General features: G+C 46.5%; 1 protein-coding gene across 4 annotated transcripts in view; it reads left to right on the forward strand.

Annotated features, from left to right (window-relative positions):
• MYH16 (myosin heavy chain 16) overlaps positions 1-19,683 on the forward strand; it is a 1,042,471-nt gene that overhangs the window by 922,847 nt on the left and 99,941 nt on the right. For all 4 annotated transcript variants that reach the window (XM_086930547.1, XM_086930548.1, XM_086930550.1 and 1 more), the window contains one exon: positions 7,446-7,549. In XM_086930547.1, the coding sequence (XP_086786673.1) occupies positions 7,446-7,549 (104 nt within the window). The remainder of the gene's footprint in view (positions 1-7,445; positions 7,550-19,683) is intronic.

Below are 19,683 nucleotides of genomic sequence, written 5' to 3' on the forward strand. Positions count from 1 at the left end.
AAGCTGGACGCCTAAACGGTGCGTGGACGCGGGAGGGCTAAAAAAGTGAGTGAGTGGGCATAGAAGTGGAGAACGGACTAGGAAAGGAAAGAGGGAAAGTTAGGATGTTGCGTGGGGGCCATCTTGGAAAGGTGCAGAAAAGGCGAAAGGGTAGGGGAGCAGGCAACAACAATGCATTTCAGGTAGAATACAGTAAAGTACATGGTATAGCACAAAATGAAATAACTCAAAGGTAACAACTGAACTCAATACGATCATTGAGACCATAAGGTTTAAGTGTTTGGAGACGATATATCCATTCCAGTTCTCTTTGGAGAAGAAATTTGCGCATGTCAGTGCCTTTTTTCTTGGAAACAGTTTCTAGGACGATGTATTGGAGTTGAGCAAAGGTGTGACGAGCTTCAACAAAGTGCATAACAACATTAGATTTCTCATATTTCAGGCGTATGTTCGACTTATGCTCATTCAAGCGCGTTTTGATTTTCCGTTCGGTCTTGCCGACATATAATTTGCCACATGGGCATTTTAAGGCATAGATCAGATTCGAGGTGTCACATGAGGCGTTTACTTGAAGCTTGATGGGGTTGCCTTTCATAGGGTGTCTGATAATGTTCCCTTTGATAATGCTATTGCAGTGACTGCAATTCAGACATGGTTGAGTGCCCTTGTATTGAGTGGGTTTAGAAGTAGGTTTGGAAAGAATTTATTGGATATTCTTACTCCTAGAATATGCAAATAAGGGCTGTTTCTGAAAAATGTCCCGAAAGTCTGGGTCCATTTGGAGGATCGGCCAATGTTTGAGAATGATTTTCTTGTACATTGCACTTGATGTAGAAAATTTGGAGACAAGAACCATGCGTTGATCATCTTTTCTGAGCTTTTTGGTCAGGCTTTCATGTCTGAAAATTTTAGCCACTCGGGTTTGTGCCTCCGTGAGGGTAGTTTCAGGATATCCTCGATTTAGAAAGCGTGTGTGCATTTCTTTGGTGCGAATGTCAGCAGTATGTTCATCTGAAACTATGCGTTTGACGCGTAGCATCTGTGAATAAGGCATATGTCTTTTGAGAGATCCCTGGTGGAAGCTAGAAAAGTGGAGGGTGTTGTTGCAGTCGGTGGGCTTTCTGTAAAGATCAGTGCTGAAGCCTTTGGGGGTGATTATCACGTTTACATCAAGAAATTAAATTTCTGTGTCACTGATTTGCCAGGATAATTGGATGCGTTCATCCTTCGTGTTGAGTTCCAACAAGGCATCGTTCAATGATTGTTTGGTGTTAGTCCATACGAAAAAGAGGTCATCAATGTATCGGACATACATTCTTATGTTATCTTGAAAGGTCATGTTGGCGTAGATGTATAACTTTTCAAAGTTTTCCATATAGATGTTTGCATACGTGGGAGCAGCGCAGTTTCCCATCGCCATCCCGGATAACTGCAAGTACCATTTGTTGTCATTCTGAAAGTAACTATGGTATAGCGTGTATGCCATAAGTTCCATGATAAATGATTGCATATGTGGATCAATGTTGCTGTTGAGAAGGGCTGCTTCAATGGCATCAATGCCCCCCTGATGGGGTATTGATGTATACAACGAATTGACATCTGCTGTGCATAGGATGCATGACTCATGGTCTTGAATTTGGATTTTTGAAAGTTTGAGTAGGAATTCCGTGGTGTCTTTGATGTGACTAATGGATTTGGTGACAAGCGGCTGAAGGTATTTATCAATGAATTTGCCTGTAGGCTCATGTATTGATCCTCTAGTAGATACGATCGGTCTAAAGGGTGGGTTGTGGAGGTCTTTGTGTATCTTGGGACTCATGTGAATGGTCGGACTCCTAGGAAACTCAAGCAAGAGAAAGTTCTTGGTGCGGTCTTCAATGATTCCATTGCGATGTGCTCTAACTACTATTTCCTGCAGGATGTTCAAAAATTCCCGAGTAGGGTTGTTATCAAGTTGCATATAGATGGAGCCATCCTGTATATGTTCTTGGAGTCGTTGTATGTACATTGAGGTATCAAGGATGACTAAGGCGCCACCCTTATCGGCTTTGATGCATTTGATTTGTGTGTTGTTTGCTAGGGATTTAAGGGTATCCCGGTCTTTGATGGTAAGGTTCTGGTGTTTGACTTTTTTTGTGAAGTTCAATTTAGACAGATCGTTGCGAACTAGGTTTTCGAATAGGTCGATACTTTTGTGGCTGCAGGGTGCTTGAAACGTGCTGGTTGGCCGTAATCCACATAATTCATCTGATTTGGATGTAGTAACCGGTGGCATAACATTGTCAAAGAAGTGACGGAGTTTGAGTTTCCTTGTAAACTTAAACGTGCTAACCTCAAGTTCCAGTAGGTTAGTTTGTGTCACAGGGATAAATGATGTGCCCTTCTCGAGCAGGTCAATCTGATGTTGAGGAATAGCAACCTTAGAGATGTTAATCACTAGGTGTTCTTTTTGCTTTTGAGATCCTTCTTGACTACTGTGCTTCGTGTGTTCGGAGGGTTGATGTCCTTTTCTTTTTCTTTTGTTCTGGCTCCTCCTGAGTCGTCGGTTGGTGTTGGGCCTGATTCAAAAAAAGGAACCGCAATTGGTGTAACGGTGGATGTGTTAGCTTGTTCATCACTGGGTGGTGTGGTCGCCGGTTTGCGTGAAGGACGAGATGTGGAGTCACTTTCTGAAGATGAGGTATCAGTTTGGGTGTTAGGAGGTCTATTTCGGCGTCGTTGGGCGTAGATGTCAGCCCACGAGTACACCTCGTCAAGCTTATAATCGAGTGTGTCTCTTCAGAACTTTCTTAATTTCCGTTCATTGATTTCCTTTCGATGTTTCTCAAGGATGTTTTGAATATCCTCCAGGGTACTAGTTAGTTCTTCAGAAGTGAGCATGTTTTTCAATTCTTTGTCAACTTCTTTTATTTCGTATTCAAGTTCTTTCAATATTCCGGAAAGTTCTTCTACTATTATTAGAATCAGGTCAAGACTACACTTATTGAGAATCCCATCCCATTTGTCTTTAAATGATTTGGAATTTTTGCATAAGGATGGTCTTAAAGAAATCCGTAGGCCGCGTGGGATTCTGAGAGCTCGATGGTATTTGAGCAATGTGCTCGCGTGGAGCTTCTGATTGATGTGTCTCTTGGATAGGTACAATAATTGTTTAATGCATTGTTCTTTGTTGCGTGCGGTTGAGGTGGGGCTGATGTCTTCCTCGATCAGCGAGTAGATTTGGTTGCGTTCTTCATCATCATATGCCAGAGTGTGTGCTCTGGCTTGGGTGCTCTTACTTATTTCGTCGAATTGCATTTTGGTGCGTGCGCCCGCCGTGTGGCGGAAATGAAATCACAATGAAGTAGGTTTGGAGGGGCACAGCGGTTTGGGATCATATACTTTTAAGGAAGATGAAAAGAAGATGATACAGGTTCGTGTGCACTCGTGGGTCGTGTTTCCGTCAAAACACGATTATTAAATGATAAGTGGTGTATGCATCATAATGCAGATACATCCCCAAGGGAGGCACTCCGATGAAGTTCAAACAATGATTCAAAACCGTTTGTATCCAATTGAAGGTATTTAGTCACGATTCATAAAGCTTAATCCATTGATATTGTTGTCATATCAATAATCTTGACATTGAAAAGATCAAATGACGGTAATGAGAGGGGAACGCCTCCGATGCATTTCGGGCGGGTAGCCCTTTGTCAAGGAGCGCTGAAAGGGAGACAAGATGCCGTGAGGATGAGGGTAATGGAAAAGGTATGGACAATGAATGTTAAAGTGCCGATCAATAGTGAGGGCTAAAAGATGCCGGGAGTGATGAGGGGAGTGAATGGGACGGGGTAGCGTCAGCGCGTGACGAGGATGGGGAGTAGTGAAGGAATGGGATCGGGGTGCCGCCTGCGCGAGCGGTGCTGGCGGAGACTTACTTCGATACGCGGGTAGTGAGGCTCACTACTCCAGAGTTGAATAAGCTGGACGCCTAAACGGTGCGTGGACGCGGGAGGGCTAAAAAAGTGAGTGAGTGGGCATAGAAGTGGAGAACGGACTAGGAAAGGAAAGAGGGAAAGTTAGGATGTTGCGTGGGGGCCATCTTGGAAAGGTGCAGAAAAGGCGAAAGGGTAGGGGAGCAGGCAAGAACAATGCATTTCAGGTAGAATACAGTAAAGTACATGGTATAGCACAATGGAAAGGCATAACCCCGCCCGCATTATAATATGGATATAATATGGATTGCGGTGCCTGCAAGGAATCTCCACCATATTATAGGCCTTTTCCGCCTGGTAGGCAATCGTGACGAGCTTCACGACTGCTGGGCCACCATTGTGGCAGTCGGGAGAACGCCACCAAGCTGGTGACATCCCGACCACCGTATTAAGAATACACTACCGGGCTGATGTTGTGTCAGCGGTGCCACAATGGCAGCATGCTTCAACTCATAGAAAGAGCCTGGAGAATATGCTGCCACCCTGGCAGCCCCAATTGCATGCCGGTGCACAGTGTACCATGCACCATTTCGTGCATTGCACACAGAGTGTGCACGAAAGTGCAAGTAGTGGGGGGCATAACATGTGCCTCCATGCACAACCCCCAATGGGCAATTTCCCCCTGGGGCCCTGTTGGGGGCCCCTTCCATGCCTTTCTTCCGACCTTTTCATGGCAGGGTTCCCACCATGAAAAGGTCGGCAGAAAGGCAGGTCCTTATCAGCACGGCCATGCAGGCATCAGCACAGCTGCCATTGATCACCACTTTCCTCAACATCACCCTGTCAGAAGGCAGTATTCTGGCTGTAGCCGCTGTCTTGCATCAGCCTTGTGTTGGTCTGACAGTCAACCTCATAATCGGGCAGTCCATCTGCCAAGGAGGCTGCGATCGAACCACCACCGCAGGTATGGCGGTCTTGAGAACGCCGTACTGGTAATTTAGTCTTGACCAACATCTTCATTTTCTTCTCTTCAAACTTTTCATTGGGTGGACAATGGTAGAACGGTGGTAAGATATATAAAATGTTGTTAAAAAAAAACCCCTTGCCTTCAATCCTACCACACTTTAAATTGATTAAGCACCCTGTTCAGCCATAGAGCTGAACTTATTATGCCAATTTACACCACATATCTTTTGGTTCAAGAAGAATAATCCTGAACCTCTTAAAAACCATGCTACTTTGTTCTTGATGGAGTATTTGGGTACAGGGGCTGACTATGTTTACAGGTTCATAAAGACAAAATATTTCTTCGGACTCGTGAAATTGTGATAAGCAAAAGTCTCACAGTTGTGTTCTTTCTGGAGAAGGGGAAGCTAAGCATGTTTAAGACATTTGCAACTTCACAATCTTTCAGAAGTCATGAGTGCTCATTGTTGAGCGAAAGTAATACTGAGGTTTTTAATCCAGGCATTACTGACTCAGTTAAAAATCTTTGCAGTTTATTTATAAAACTAAAGCCACCCAGTATACACACTATGGGCCATATTTATGAAGGCCTTGCGCCGCCGGTGCGTCACTTTTTCCCATGTTAAAAGTGACGCACCAGCAGCGCACGGCCTTCATAAATAAGGCCCTAGGGGCTTTGGCCTCTCTTATGGGCATTCATTTGTCCAGTTGAACCCCTCCTGATCCCAGTAGGTATCAGCCACATGAAGTAGCCCAATTGTTTACATTTTACATCACGAAATCGTCAGTCTACACGTGAATTTTCTAGAATTATTCTTGGTCAATAAAGACATTAAAAGCCAACTGCAGCCGTCACTATCGACTATAAGACTGGTGCAAGTTGTTCTACCCATATCCAGCATAGATCTCTGGGAACTGGCTGAAACTGGCCCCTGCCAAGGCCAAGTTCTTCAGCAGCATCAACCAAGCACGGTCCATGATGGGCTAATCAACAGGACTCCGGAGAGATTGCAATGTCACCCAGATTCATCATCGGAAGAAATCTTTAAAACACATTGCAAGAAATGTACTCATCCGTCATATATCCACTGTTTAATCTCCGCGGCAGCTAGCCTTGCCTCCTAGAAGCAGACTTTACACCACTTCCAAGAGTTTTGGGCCTGTATAGACTAGGAGGTGGGGTCACCATACTAGCGTTCTCACACTTCCGCCTTTCCAAGCTAAAAATCGTGTGACATGTAGCATCCTATCCTTTTAAAGGTCTCAAAAAGTACAAAAACAGCTTCTTCCTTTTCACCAATAAAATGCCAGCACAAATCAGACCTGCTTCTCCAGACTGACATCTCGTGTCTTCAAGGAACACCATGTCTGACAGTCCTGCGTGGCTTCCCCAGTCCCCTTCGCCAGCATGCAGTGAAGAGAGCCCACCCGCACCGACTTGTGCTCCCAGTTCGGTTTGCGCTGTAAGGGTAGGAATACCTACAAATACATGTGCATGCAATCATAATTTCAAGCAAATGGGCTGTGACTAGAAATGCATTAACACAACATTATTGATTTATTACTTTTCAGTTGTTAATGATCCACAAATAGTTCAGGCTTAATCTGTCCTCAATATTACTTTAATTTGAAAAGAGCGCTCGCTGGTAGGCCTGGGAGATGGAATAACCTCTTATGCCTTTGAGACAAGATGGATCTATTTGAGAAGGGAACATCAACGAGCCATGCAGTGCCGTTTCCAAAGAGCACCGTCAGCAGAGGTGCAGCCCAAAGATAAGACGCCTCCATGCCTCCTGGAGGGCGGCTGGGTCCCACTTAACTTGCTTAAATTCGCTGTGGAGATTAAAGGAGTATGTTCCGCAGACACCACCTGTGACTATGCTAGCTGCTTTTAGGGCAAAATAAGCACTTTATCAGGATATGCGTTTGCCATGGTTACTTCAAACCAGGTCCCTGGGATACCAGCGTGTCCCCTTCGTCACCCTTCTTATGTGTGTTTTAGAAAATTAAAACACACATACTAGACCTACTAGAACTGAAAAACTAGCATTGTTAATTCCAAAAGGATGGCCTTGTTGTTATGTTATATGTAGTAACTGTTAGTTTTGACGAAGACATTGTTGAAAGAGAATTATCTTGTGTTGTGTTTTTATTTACTCTAAACTGTATTTGAAATGTAATAGATGTGTGTATGTACTATTACAACAGAAAATATTTCATTCCATACTATAGGATGGCCATCCCTTAGAAACAAATACAAATGCCTGCATGTGACCACTGTGAAAATCGAGCCATAGATTTACAAAAGTCTACAGTAAATCTAATGCACGCTCCGGTGTCTACAAGGAATAGGCTTTGAATTGTGAAAGGGTTTGGGCATTGGAATCAGAAGTGGGTGATGGAACATTAACACTAGGAGACAACTGAAATTATTGTAAAGTACACTTTTGGTTTGAATTCATGAGGAATAGAGTCACTAAGTAGCTGTGGAGAAATATAAAGGAATGTATTTTACTTTTCGCCAAACCCATGGAAAACATTGTTTTCTTTATATCCAATTTACAGGCCGAAGAAAGTAAAGTTGTACGATTTCAGGTGGAATTGACCCAAATAAAGGCAGAAATCGATCGTAGAATTCAGGAAAAAGAAGAGGAGTTTGATGCAACAAGGTGAGTCTTGTATGAAAATGCAAAAGACACAGGTTGAGTCTTAATTTGTATATGGAACCTGAAGTGCTCATGCATAAACCAACTCATCTGTACTTTTGGGCCAAACAGAAACAAGCATTTACAATGCAATGGTCTCGGCATTATTAAAGGTAGAGCTATTGGCATTGCTCATGACATTTTTTTTTAAAACATAAATAAATGGTATTGTCATTTACAATGGCAATGGGTGAGCATTAGAGAGTACTAGAGATTATTCGCGGGCACAGAGCCACACACACAAAAAGCCACACACACACAGAGGCACCCACACACACACAGAGCCACCCAAACACACACAGAGCCCTACCCACACACAGAGCACTACCCACACACACAGAGCCCTACCCACACACACAGAGCCCTACCCACACACACAGAGCCCTACCCACACACACAGAGCCCTACCCACACACACAAAGCCCCCCCCACACACACAGAGACACAACAATGCACCCACGGATTCCTCAGGGGCAGAATGCTAATAGTTTCAAAACAAATCCTTTTCGTCCCTGCCCAACCTCGAGAATTATCTCCCTGCAAGTAACAAGCACCAGTGTATTAAATAATTGCAGTCACATGTGAAAATGTAACAGTCCGCGTGAAAGGCAAAAGAAAAAAAAAGTCCGCTACTGGTTATTGCAGCTGGAGCAATGTTAAAACTGTGAGGGGGTGCAACCACATCAAGTATGAACTGCAAACACAAACTCTGAACAACCACGAGCATGAAGGTGGCTGGATAACGTAGAGCAAGCTCAACTGCAGTCACCGACTATTTATTCAGTGACTGAGCCTTGTAGTGCTTCAGAGTCCTGTCAGCAAGCGAGGGAGGACAGGGGATTTGGCGCAAAAATTGGAGCTGCTGGTATAGACGGGGAGACCACAGACGGATGTAGGGAAAACATACACACTGGGGCACAAAGTAAAGGTGCTCACAGAATGTGAAAGTTGCGGCAAGGGGCCCCTAAAGAGCATGGACATGGGTTGCAACAATTGTTTTAGCAGATAACTGTGCAGAGGGCATTGAAGCAGCGTTTACATCCTGTCAGCAAGCGAGGGAGGACAGGGGATTTGGCGCAAAAATTGGAGCTGCTGGTATAGACGGGGAGACCACAGACGGATGTAGGGAAAACATACACACTGGGGCACAAAGTAAAGGTGCTCACAGAATGTGAAAGTTGCGGCAAGGGGCCCCTAAAGAGCATGGACATGGGTTGCAACAATTGTTTTAGCAGATAACTGTGCAGAGGGCATTGAAGCAGCGTTTACATGCAGCTGGCACACACTAGGGGTGTAACGAGCAGGTGAACAAAGACACAGGGGTGGACTAAAGGGTTATAGGAAAAGGCAGGGCCCGGGGAGAATCAATGGCTGCGGGAGCGACCTGGGAGATCAGTGGCTGCATGAGGATCTGGATTTCCTCACTCAAAAGCGGAAGGAATGGGTGGCAGCGCCGGAGTATGAAAGCTGCTGCTGCCAAAATGTGGTGAGCCTGGCCAGTCGGGTAAAGATTCCATAATGGCGAAAGATGAAGTGGCTTCGGTCCCTGGGTCACGAGCCTCCATAGCGGACATCTTCATGGCAGCGGGAGGGGGGGGGGTGGGGGTGGGAGGGACAGAAAGACCTCCGCAATACTGGGGTCTCAGAGGGACAAAGAAAAAATACAAAGCCCGAGCGTCGCTGGTTTAAAAAAAATAATTGAATCCCCACAGGTGCCCCTGTGCTCCATGCGGAGCTCTGGTGGTTCTGTGAGGGTTTTTGCTGGTGGGGGCTCCGGACCCATTTGTGGTGGTGTGCTCGAGACCCCCGTTGTTTTTTTTTTAATTAAACCCCGGAACCCCGCTGTGCTCCATGTGAGGGCTCCGGGCTGTTGAGGCGGGTTGGGCGGGCATCCAGGCCCAGTTGCAGCGGTGAGGGGGGGGGGGGGGGGGGGGGTCAGGAGAGCAACACAAAAACAGGATCACGGACAGGGGAGCACAGAGGCACACAAACCGGAACACAGACAGGGGAGCACAGAGGCACACAAACCGGAGCACAGACAGTGGAACACAGTGGCACAAAAAACGGAAGACAGACTGCAAATAACTCCTTCACGACCCCAGTCACTACATTCCCGACACACAGAACTCACCTTGTAATTGTTCCTCACCCTCGCTGAAATGGCGGCGCTGCAGTACTTGTGCTTCTCGCCGTGCATGCTCTCGGGTAGGATCACGGACAGGGGAGCACAGAGGCACACAAACCGGAACACAGACAGGGGAGCACAGAGGCACACAAACCGGAGCACAGACAGTGGAACACAGAGGCACAAAAAACGGAAGACAGACTGCAAATAACTCCTTCACGACCCCAGTGCTTCGGTCCCTGGGTCACGAGCCTCCATAGCGGACATCTTCATGGCAGCGGGAGGGGGGGGGGGGTGGGAGGGACAGAAAGACCTCCGCAATACTGGGGTCTCAGAGGGACAAAGAAAAAAATACAAAGCCCGAGCGTCGCTGGTTTAAAAAAAATAATTGAATCCCCACAGGTGCCCCTGTGCTCCATGCGGAGCTCTGGTGGTTCTGTGAGGGTTTTTGCTGGTGGGGGCTCCGGACCCATTTGTGGTGGTGTGCTCGAGACCCCCGTTGTTTTTTTTTTAATTAAACCCCGGAACCCCGCTGTGCTCCATGTGAGGGCTCCGGGCTGTTGAGGCGGGTTGGGCGGGCATCCAGGCCCAGTTGCAGCGGTGAGGGGGGGGGGTCAGGAGAGCAACACAAAAACAGGATCACGGACAGGGGAGCACAGAGGCACACAAACCGGAACACAGACAGGGGAGCACAGAGGCACACAAACCGGAGCACAGACAGTGGAACACAGAGGCACAAAAAACGGAAGACAGACTGCAAATAACTCCTTCACGACCCCAGTGCTTCGGTCCCTGGGTCACGAGCCTCCATAGCGGACATCTTCATGGCAGCGGGAGGGGGGGGGGGGGTGGGAGGGACAGAAAGACCTCCGCAATACTGGGGTCTCAGAGGGACAAAGAAAAAAATACAAAGCCCGAGCGTCGCTGGTTTAAAAAAAATAATTGAATCCCCACAGGTGCCCCTGTGCTCCATGCGGAGCTCTGGTGGTTCTGTGAGGGTTTTTGCTGGTGGGGGCTCCGGACCCATTTGTGGTGGTGTGCTCGAGACCCCCGTTGTTTTTTTTTTAATTAAACCCCGGAACCCCGCTGTGCTCCATGTGAGGGCTCCGGGCTGTTGAGGCGGGTTGGGCGGGCATCCAGGCCCAGTTGCAGCGGTGAGGGGGGGGGGGTCAGGAGAGCAACACAAAAACAGGATCACGGACAGGGGAGCACAGAGGCACACAAACCGGAACACAGACAGGGGAGCACAGAGGCACACAAACCGGAGCACAGACAGTGGAACACAGAGGCACAAAAAACGGAAGACAGACTGCAAATAACTCCTTCACGACCCCAGTCACTACATTCCCGACACACAGAACTCACCTTGTAATTGTTCCTCACCCTCGCTGAAATGGCGGCGCTGCAGTACTTGTGCTTCTCGCCGTGCATGCTCTCGGGTTGGGCAGAAGGGAACTTGGAAGGGGGATCGCAGGGAACAGAAGTGAGCCAGGGGCATGCTCTCGGGTTGGGCAGAAGGGAACTTGGAAGGGGGATCGCAGGGAACCGAAGTGAGCCAGGGGCATGGAAATATGACCCCGAACTACACCGGATTGACCGGGGAGGGAAGGAAAGCAGAGATGCGGACTCCTCAACCGGTGAACCAAAATGGCGCCAGCAACTCCGAATTTTTTTTCCGATTTGGGGGCGTGGTTTTGATGTTCTGAGTGACAGGCAACGTCACTGTCTAAAGAACATCAAAAATTACGCCCCCAAATCCGAAAAGGACGGGGCTTGTTTGGAGTGACTCATCTCTCCTCCAATGGCTGGCCTCCGTTTAGGAAGCCAGCCAATGAAGAAGAGATGGGGCACGGAGGCGGGACCTTCGGCGCTACTCAGACTCATTAAGTCTCCGGCCTAAGACTGCGCAAGCGCAGCCTTTTAGGCCTTCGACCTAAAAAAGGATAAAGTGACTCCGAAGCTGTGGCTCAGCTTTGCAGAAGTATGGCTAGGAAAACCTGTAAAGACGAGCATGTATAAACGAATATGAGGAATTTCCTCAGCATAGGGCTGTCTTGGGGTAATGATGTGCTCTGTCCATGAATCTGGAACTCAGAACATAGAATGTGTTTGATTGCACGTTTTTGTGGCATATAGTCCTCAATTTTGCTTTGGGAGTAAGAGTCAGTAACGGCTGCTACTGGACGGGGTAGTGGGGGGAGGGGGGCGGGGGAAGAGGATGGGAAGGGATGGGGAGTGAATTTAAAGAAAAGGTACTTACCTGTAACTCCCGGCAGCGCCTCTCCTCCGTCCTCTTCATCTTCCTTCTTCCTGTCCCAGCCGGCAACAGGGAGCACCCGGGCCCATAGGATCCACAGTGCTGTGGTTCTCAGCCAGTGAATGGGAGCCAGGGCATATACTCCACCCAGGCTGCACTGCAGCCTGCGTGGAAAACATGCAAAATATGCATGACTGTTTGGCCGGCCCAAGTGCAAACCACTCCTCCCCATCCCCGCCACTGACTTTAATAGGAAACTCTAAAATGATAATAACAATACGTTATCATTTAATTTTTCCTTTTGAGCAGTGTTAAGAGTGGTATTTCACAACCAAGCAAGGGTGGTGCGTCCACTGGGGCGTTGCCGCCCTAGAAGTTCATGCAGACGTGCGGTGCAAGCAATAATGCAATTCAGTTCCGTAATAATTGATTTCTCTCGCGCTCACGTAAAGATGCTGACGATGTAAGTCAGGTTGAGTAGCGGGACACGCCCGAGGCAATCGGCCGATGAAGGGGGTGGGGCCGGGGGCGGGGCTGCAGCAGCACTCAATGATTTGAATGAAAGTCAGACTGTCACTGACAGCGGCGTGTAGTGCGCATGTTCGAGTTTGGGCTGGTCATTTTTATGACCAGCCCAAACATGCGCACTGTCAGCCAGCCATTACTATACTGAGTAGGAGAGCGAGGGAGGGGGACCCGAGAGGTCGAGAGTTGATTCATGCAGCAGCCCCCGGTCTCCTATGGGCAAGCCCCCTCTCCGTGCTCTAGCCAATCCAGGCACTGCTAATGGAGCTTCCCTGGATTGGCTGAGACACCGCACAGCCTGCAGGCAAACAAAGCATTGGGTGCCGCGTGAGGGCAGTGGCACTGCCGCAAGGTATGGCCAATCACTGTGGCTTATGTGAACAGTGATTGGCCATTTCATCGTTAGTGAGGTGCGCACTGTCTGCAGTTCTTCGTCACCGCACCACACACACCTTGTGGCGATGTACTGTACTGTATTACTGGCTGCTCGTCGTGGTGACTGAGTGTGACAATGGATGTACTACATCTTCATTGTTGATCACCATGATTTCTCATGATCATCAACAAAACACAAAATTCCTACACCCACCTTTTTTTAAACAAAAAGCAGCAAGTTATTTATCGCAGTAGGACAAACAAAAAATTATTTTACGTTTGGCCTGGTATTTTATTTATACCTGTCTACTTTCGTATATTTCAATTATTTCTGTGATTTATACAGAAACGAAAAAACATGCTTCAATATATTTCAATTGGATTTGTACAACACTATTTACAAGACTAAAGATATATACATTTCAAATATACAATTATCATACATTCTACACATAATACAAATTACAAACAAACAGAATAAATTAGAGAACATTTGCCAATAGAGCTAATCTATATGCATGAAAAAGGAAAGGAATAGAGATAAATTCAAAAAGAATGAGCAAAACTTCTGTTAGAAGACAAATTAATTGCTTCAGCCAGTTTGAACGCTTGGGTTTATAAATAGCTCCTTCGGATGTGCCAACGCATTTCTAGTCCAAGGAAACCAGTTCCTGGACTTTCATCAGGGCTCTGTCACTCGTCTGTATCAACATGCAGAAAAACAATAAAAGATTTTTTATTATCTTGCTGCATTCCTCTTTTGTATTCAAGTAATCCCACCAATTATTTGCACTAAAAGTACCTGTCGATATCTGAGATCCTGGCCTCACTTGATGTTTCCAGGGTCAGAATATTCTGTACACTGTTGTGCTATTTGTTTAGATTGAGAACAATACCATCTGCAACAAGGGAGGGGGAAGGAAAAAGAGAGGAGGCTCCATTATAGCTCTAAATATACATTATGGAACCTTATAGAAAGAGTAACAACTATGTCCTACCTCTCTCATGAAGGATTTAATCCCAGTCACGGCTGTACGCTCACTTTATATTCAGTTTGAAAAATGGAACAACCAGAAAAAATGGCTTCATTAGAGCCTGTTTAGCAATTCATAGAATCGTATGGAATGCACCCAAATATTTCTTACGAGCACAAACCTTCATGTAGAGAATGTGCGGGGAATCTTGTTTCGCCCTTGTACTCCCTCACGGCGCTTGCCACGCAGAGCGTGCTACACTTTCTATTTTCTAACGTTGATTTCCACGCGTGTGTCATCATTAAATGCACCTAAGGATGCAAAAATCTTTGGTGACTTAACGTTTCTAATAGATGCCTGGCGCGGCACTCGCTTAGCATGGTAACACCATGCTTCGCGTACCTCTTAACAGCAGCCACATCGGGGCGGGTTCTCTCGATACTGATGTTACGGGGCCATTTTGGAACACCTATATAAACATTCTTGTTAGTTGCCCCGAGGAAGTATGGGACATGTAGTTTCTATACAGTGAAGAAGCTGCTCTAATTATCAGTGGTGTGCGAAGGTTCTACAAAAAGACGAAAATCATTTAAGCCTGGCTCATTGAATGCCACAGATCGTAACTGGCTCGTTTAGAATGTTGTTAGTATTGTTCCCTCAAGCTAGAGGCACATTGGGTGTGAATCCAATTCAATCATTGTCATGATCATCGACATTGCTTGAGAGATCTCCATCGATCTGACTGATCAGTGATCTGTTTAAAAAGTAAGAATCCTAGGGCCAGATGTTGGTAAATCCCATTTACCGATTTTGAAATACCGAATTTTACCGATTCAGTATTTCAAAATCGGTAAATGGGATGTAGGTCCCAACATCTGGATATGTTACCGAATCCTTAAGAATTCGGTATTTACCGATTCGGCAAATACCGAATCGGTATTTGCTATAGAATCCTATGGGCCTTGAAGCCCATAGGATTCAATTCAAATACCGATTCAGTATTTACTGAATCGGTAAATACCGAATTTGTCAAGGGTGCAGGGGGTGTCACTTTGACACCCTCTAGCACCCCCAAAACGGGCATGTGTGCAATGTGGCACACAGGCATGCCCTAACGGCACGTCTGTCTGTCACATGGCACATGTGTACATGCACAGATGTGCATGTACACAGGAATCGGTATTTTACCATGGATTTGTATTCCATGGTAAAATACCGATTCTGTAAGCCATGTGCCAAAGGAAAATTGGCTACCCACATAGCATTTTCGGTAATTTTACCGAATCGGTAAATATTACCGAATCGGTAAATATTACCGATTCGGTAATTATTACTGAATCGGTACTTATTACCGATTCGGTAATAATAATGAATCGGTAAAATTACCGAATATGTGCCCCTACATCTCCATAGCCCTTTACTGATCGGAAACGGCCGAAAATCTGTATTTTCGGCCGATTCCGATCGGTAAAGGGCTACCTACATATGGCCTCTAGACTTTTCCTCTTACACACACACACGGGTCGAAACTCGAGGGTCAAGACCAGGCAGTAAGCCTGCGCCAGCCAGACCAACTATGTAGTCATTAATGTAGTTATCGAAATACCGGTCGGAAACTGCCGTAAATACCGATTTCCGGCCGTTTCCGACCGGTATTTGGATATTGATATGTAGGGGCATGTCAAAATACAGAATCAGTAATTTTACCGATTCTGTAAAATACAGAATCGGTAAAAATACCGAATCTGTATTTTGGGATGTAGGTAGCACTGAAATCAGTGCTACAGGGGTGTAAGAATTCATAATTTACCACCAACTAGAAGTTGGTGGTAAATTATGAAAACCCTCTAAAAAGCATTTTTTTTTGCTTTTTAAACGGTGCCATGTTGCAGACATACATGCCCTTAGGGCATGTATGTCTGCAACATGTGCACCTATACATAATTGAGGGGTGCAACAGGGTGTCAAAGTGACACCCTGCCACCCTTCAATGTTTCCTTAAATTATTGAATCGGTAATTGGCATTCATTCCTATGGGCCTCCAGGCCCATAGGAATGAATGGCAATTAACGAATCGGTATTTACCGATTCGGTAATTACCAAATCATTCCGATTCTGTAAATATTTCGGTAAATATACCTACATCCCAATTGCCAGTTCTTAAATACCGAATCGGTATGATTCGGTATTTAAGAATCTGTAATCTGGGATTACCTACATCGGGCCCTATAAATTCTCACGAGTATTCACAACCACCAAGGGCTAGGGGTAGCAAGGATAGGCATTTACAGTACTTTACTGCAGAAACAATTTTTTTCCATGTTTGAAATGTGTGTTTACTGTTTTGCTGCTAGAGTTTTCAGTAATGCATAAAATGGTTGTAACTGAGCCTCTAGTTCTGACATTGAATCACATTTTCAGACACCAATAACCGGGAGAATAACAGTATTTTTTACTGCCAGGCAGTAAAGCTGATAATTTGGTAGGCCGTAGAAAGCTTTGCAAATCCTTCTTTTCTGAAGCTTTAGCCTGCTACACGGTTAGTCTCCTCCAAGGAACACACCACGTGAGGCTATCAAACAGGGGGAGCACAGTTAAGTATACATCAAGCTTTCTTGAAAAGCAGTTCCAGAGTGAATTTACTTCTATGTGTGTCGTTGGATACTGTGGACTCGGTGAAGCCTTCACATTATGAGGACTTGACTGGAGCCTAATAAAGCCTGCTAATAAAACAGCAAGGGTGGTTGAATGGAACCATCCGGCACGTAGGAGGAAGTGAGTAAGTGGAGTGGCGAAGAGGGAAGAGTTGTTGCTGACTGTTAAACATGTCAAACTTGCAAGGACTGGTAGGTGTGTCTCAACTGTGGAGTCCACGGGCTGAGTACGCGCTCCTGCACAGAAAGGAGGAATACTGTTTATTTTCCGTCCCACGAACCGCAAGATAGAGCAGTCATTAGTAAGACACATCCCTTGCCGCACCACATATACCCTGCCTGCCCCATGTATACCCCTTGCAGGCTAATCCATCTCAGGCCCCCTCCTGACCTCAACAGCCCCAGGGCTGTGCTAACAGACAACTGCGTGTCATACCGCCCGCCTCCTATACACTTGTAGCACTGGGGTTTGCCATAAATTATTCAGTGGGATAATACACAATGCATCCCTGAGACATCGGAGGAGCCCCTAATCTGACTCGTGGGTCTGGCACGTCCTTCTGTGCATGGAGGAAGCGGTCTTGGTTGCAGTTTTATATAGCGCGAACTCGACACAAAGCTATTAGCGCTTTACATGATCACCATTTTGTTGCACAAAGGCACATTCATTTATGTAGGTATGGGGAGATTAAGTGATTTGCCCTGAATCACAGGACGTCGAGCCCACGCGGAGACTCGAACCTGCAGGGTTCTCTTGCTCCAAAGTCGGCAACACTGGCCCTTGCGCCACATCCTCTCCTCCAAGAGATGGGAGTAACTCCCAGATCATTAAACAGTGGCCCCCTTGAATGACCCGACAGGGGCTCTCATTCAGTGTAAAGTCTATAGAGAGCTGTGACGTACCGTCCGGAGGGAGTCTCTAATCACATACTTCAGAGGAAGCCCGGTCATTTTGCGTTACGTCACTGATCAAGAGAAGTCCGTGCTCCAGAGGGTTGCTTTGCTGCTGAAAATGTTGCTGGGCTGTAAGTAACGGTACTGCTTGTAATGGCAAACAGTTCATTTTCTCACAGGTAAGACAGGGCTGTAGTCCTACTTTTTTTTTTATTTCAAAATATTCTTTATTGAAGGTAAATTTTTTCGTATACAAAACAAAGGCAAAACATTTGTAATACTTGTACCGATCTTACAAAGTTGCGGCCTGGTGGGGCCATGAGAGAGAAAAAAGAAAGGAAGAGAAAGAAAAAGAAGGGGGGGGGTCACTGTTCCAGATATGCGTTGAGAGCTTCCCACATGTTATCTTTAGCGGTATGATTCGCCGTCTTGTGCTTGGCAGTGATATTGTCAGCCCCCCGGAGGAACGTGACCCAGTTGAACCAGCGTTTGAAGGTGGCTTTGCTGGTGTCCTTCCAGTTACCCAGGATAGTTTTCACCGCAGCCGTCAAAAGTACATCGACCAGGTCTCGTACTTCTTTGGACTGAAGTTCTGTTGATAGGAAGGCGGTGGCTATCCCCGCTAGTCCTCTTTGCGTCTTGCTTCCTGTGACTGTGTCTATGACGTTATAGACGTTGTTCCAGAAAGTTTTGATTTTTGGGCATTCGTATAGCATGTGGGATAAGTCTCCTGTTGCCCTCTGGCAATTCCAGCATATACTGCTCTCGCTCGCTCCCACTTTCCCTAGTTTCGCTGGTGTCCAATGCAGCCTATGGAGTAACCAGTATTTGGTTTGTGCTAGTTGTGGTGTGATTTTGTTTTTGGACGCTGCCGTCCATAGCCTGGCTCTTTCCTCCTCGTTTAGGGGTCTTTGTATGGTCTGCTCCCAGAAGGCTAGTGTCTTGTTGTTCAGAGCTGTGGTGCGCGGTGTGATTAACTTGTAAATTTGCGCTGTTTGGTGGCCTGTCTTGTTTAGGTTTTGTGTGTATTGTATGATGGTGGGTGTCTGTTTCGAGAGGCTTGCTTTGGTGACAGCCGCTTTGATTTTAAGGAATTCGTAGAACTCCTTGTTCGGTAGGGAGGTTGTCTGCTGTAGTGCCTTGTAGGTGAGTGGGTTATTCCCTGCTTCTAGTTGTGACGGCGTTGTGATGCCTCTGCTGTACCATTCCTTGCTGTCAAGTGTTTTCCCCTTGTAAGTAATTTTTGTGTTGTGCCACAGTGACTCCGATTTGGTGCCCTTGATACTCACTGCCATTTCTCTGTCTACTCTCAGCAGCGCTGTCTTTGTGTTATGGATTATCGCGTTTTTGGCCTCTGGGTGTTTGTGCGCCGTCAGGGCCATAATTGGATCTGCGCCACCTAGAATGCTCCTTTCCAGGTCCAACCATACCGGCGTGTACTCTGGTGTTGGGGTTATCCAATGTAGTCCCTGTTTGGCAAGGCATGCCGTCTGGAAGGCCTTGTAGTTTGTGAGATTCAGTCCGCCCTGTTCTTTTTTAAGTCTGAGTTTCGCTAGGCTGATTCTCGTTTTTTTTCCTCCCCAGAGGAAAACGTTGATGCTTTTGTCTATGCGTTTGTGGAAATCGGTTGTGAGTGTGAGAGGCAGCATGGAGAGCATGTAGTTTAGCATGGGGGTGACCATCATCTTTATTGTCTCAATTCTTCCCCACCAGCTTATGAATTTGGGGCCCCACGTGTCTAGCCTGGACTTTATTTTTTTAACATCGCCTCCTCGTTGTGATCTAGTGTTGTTCTTAGGTCTCTTCCGAAAAGGAGGCCTAGGTATTTCAGTGGTTTTGTCTGCCACGTCAGGCCTGACGAGCCCAGTACAGTCCTGGTGGTGTGGCAGTTCATAGGTTTACATTCGGATTTCTCCCTATTCAGCTTGTAGCCTGAGACATGCGCATATTCCTCTATTGTTTGTACGAGTGCCTCAATTGACTCTTGTGGGTTGTTTGTGGTGATCAGAATGTCATCCGCATATGCAGCTAGCTTGAAGGCTTGCCCCTCTATCTGCACCCCGTGATCCGGGGGTTTGATCTGATCATGTGGAGGAGTGGTTCCAGGGCCAGCAGGAAAAGCCCTGGTGAGAGGGGGCATCCCTGCCTTGTCCCTCTGCCTAGTGTGAATGTGTCCGATGTGGCTGCATTCACCACCACTCGAGCCCGAGGGTTTTTGTAGAGGGCCATGATCATTCCCCTGTACTTCTCGCCCAGTCCAAACTTGAGCATGCACTGGTTCAGGAAGGGCCATG

Source organism: Lissotriton vulgaris, chromosome 7 (genome assembly GCF_964263255.1).
Source record: "Lissotriton vulgaris chromosome 7, aLisVul1.2, whole genome shotgun sequence".
NCBI classification, from domain to species: domain Eukaryota; kingdom Metazoa; phylum Chordata; class Amphibia; order Caudata; family Salamandridae; genus Lissotriton; species Lissotriton vulgaris.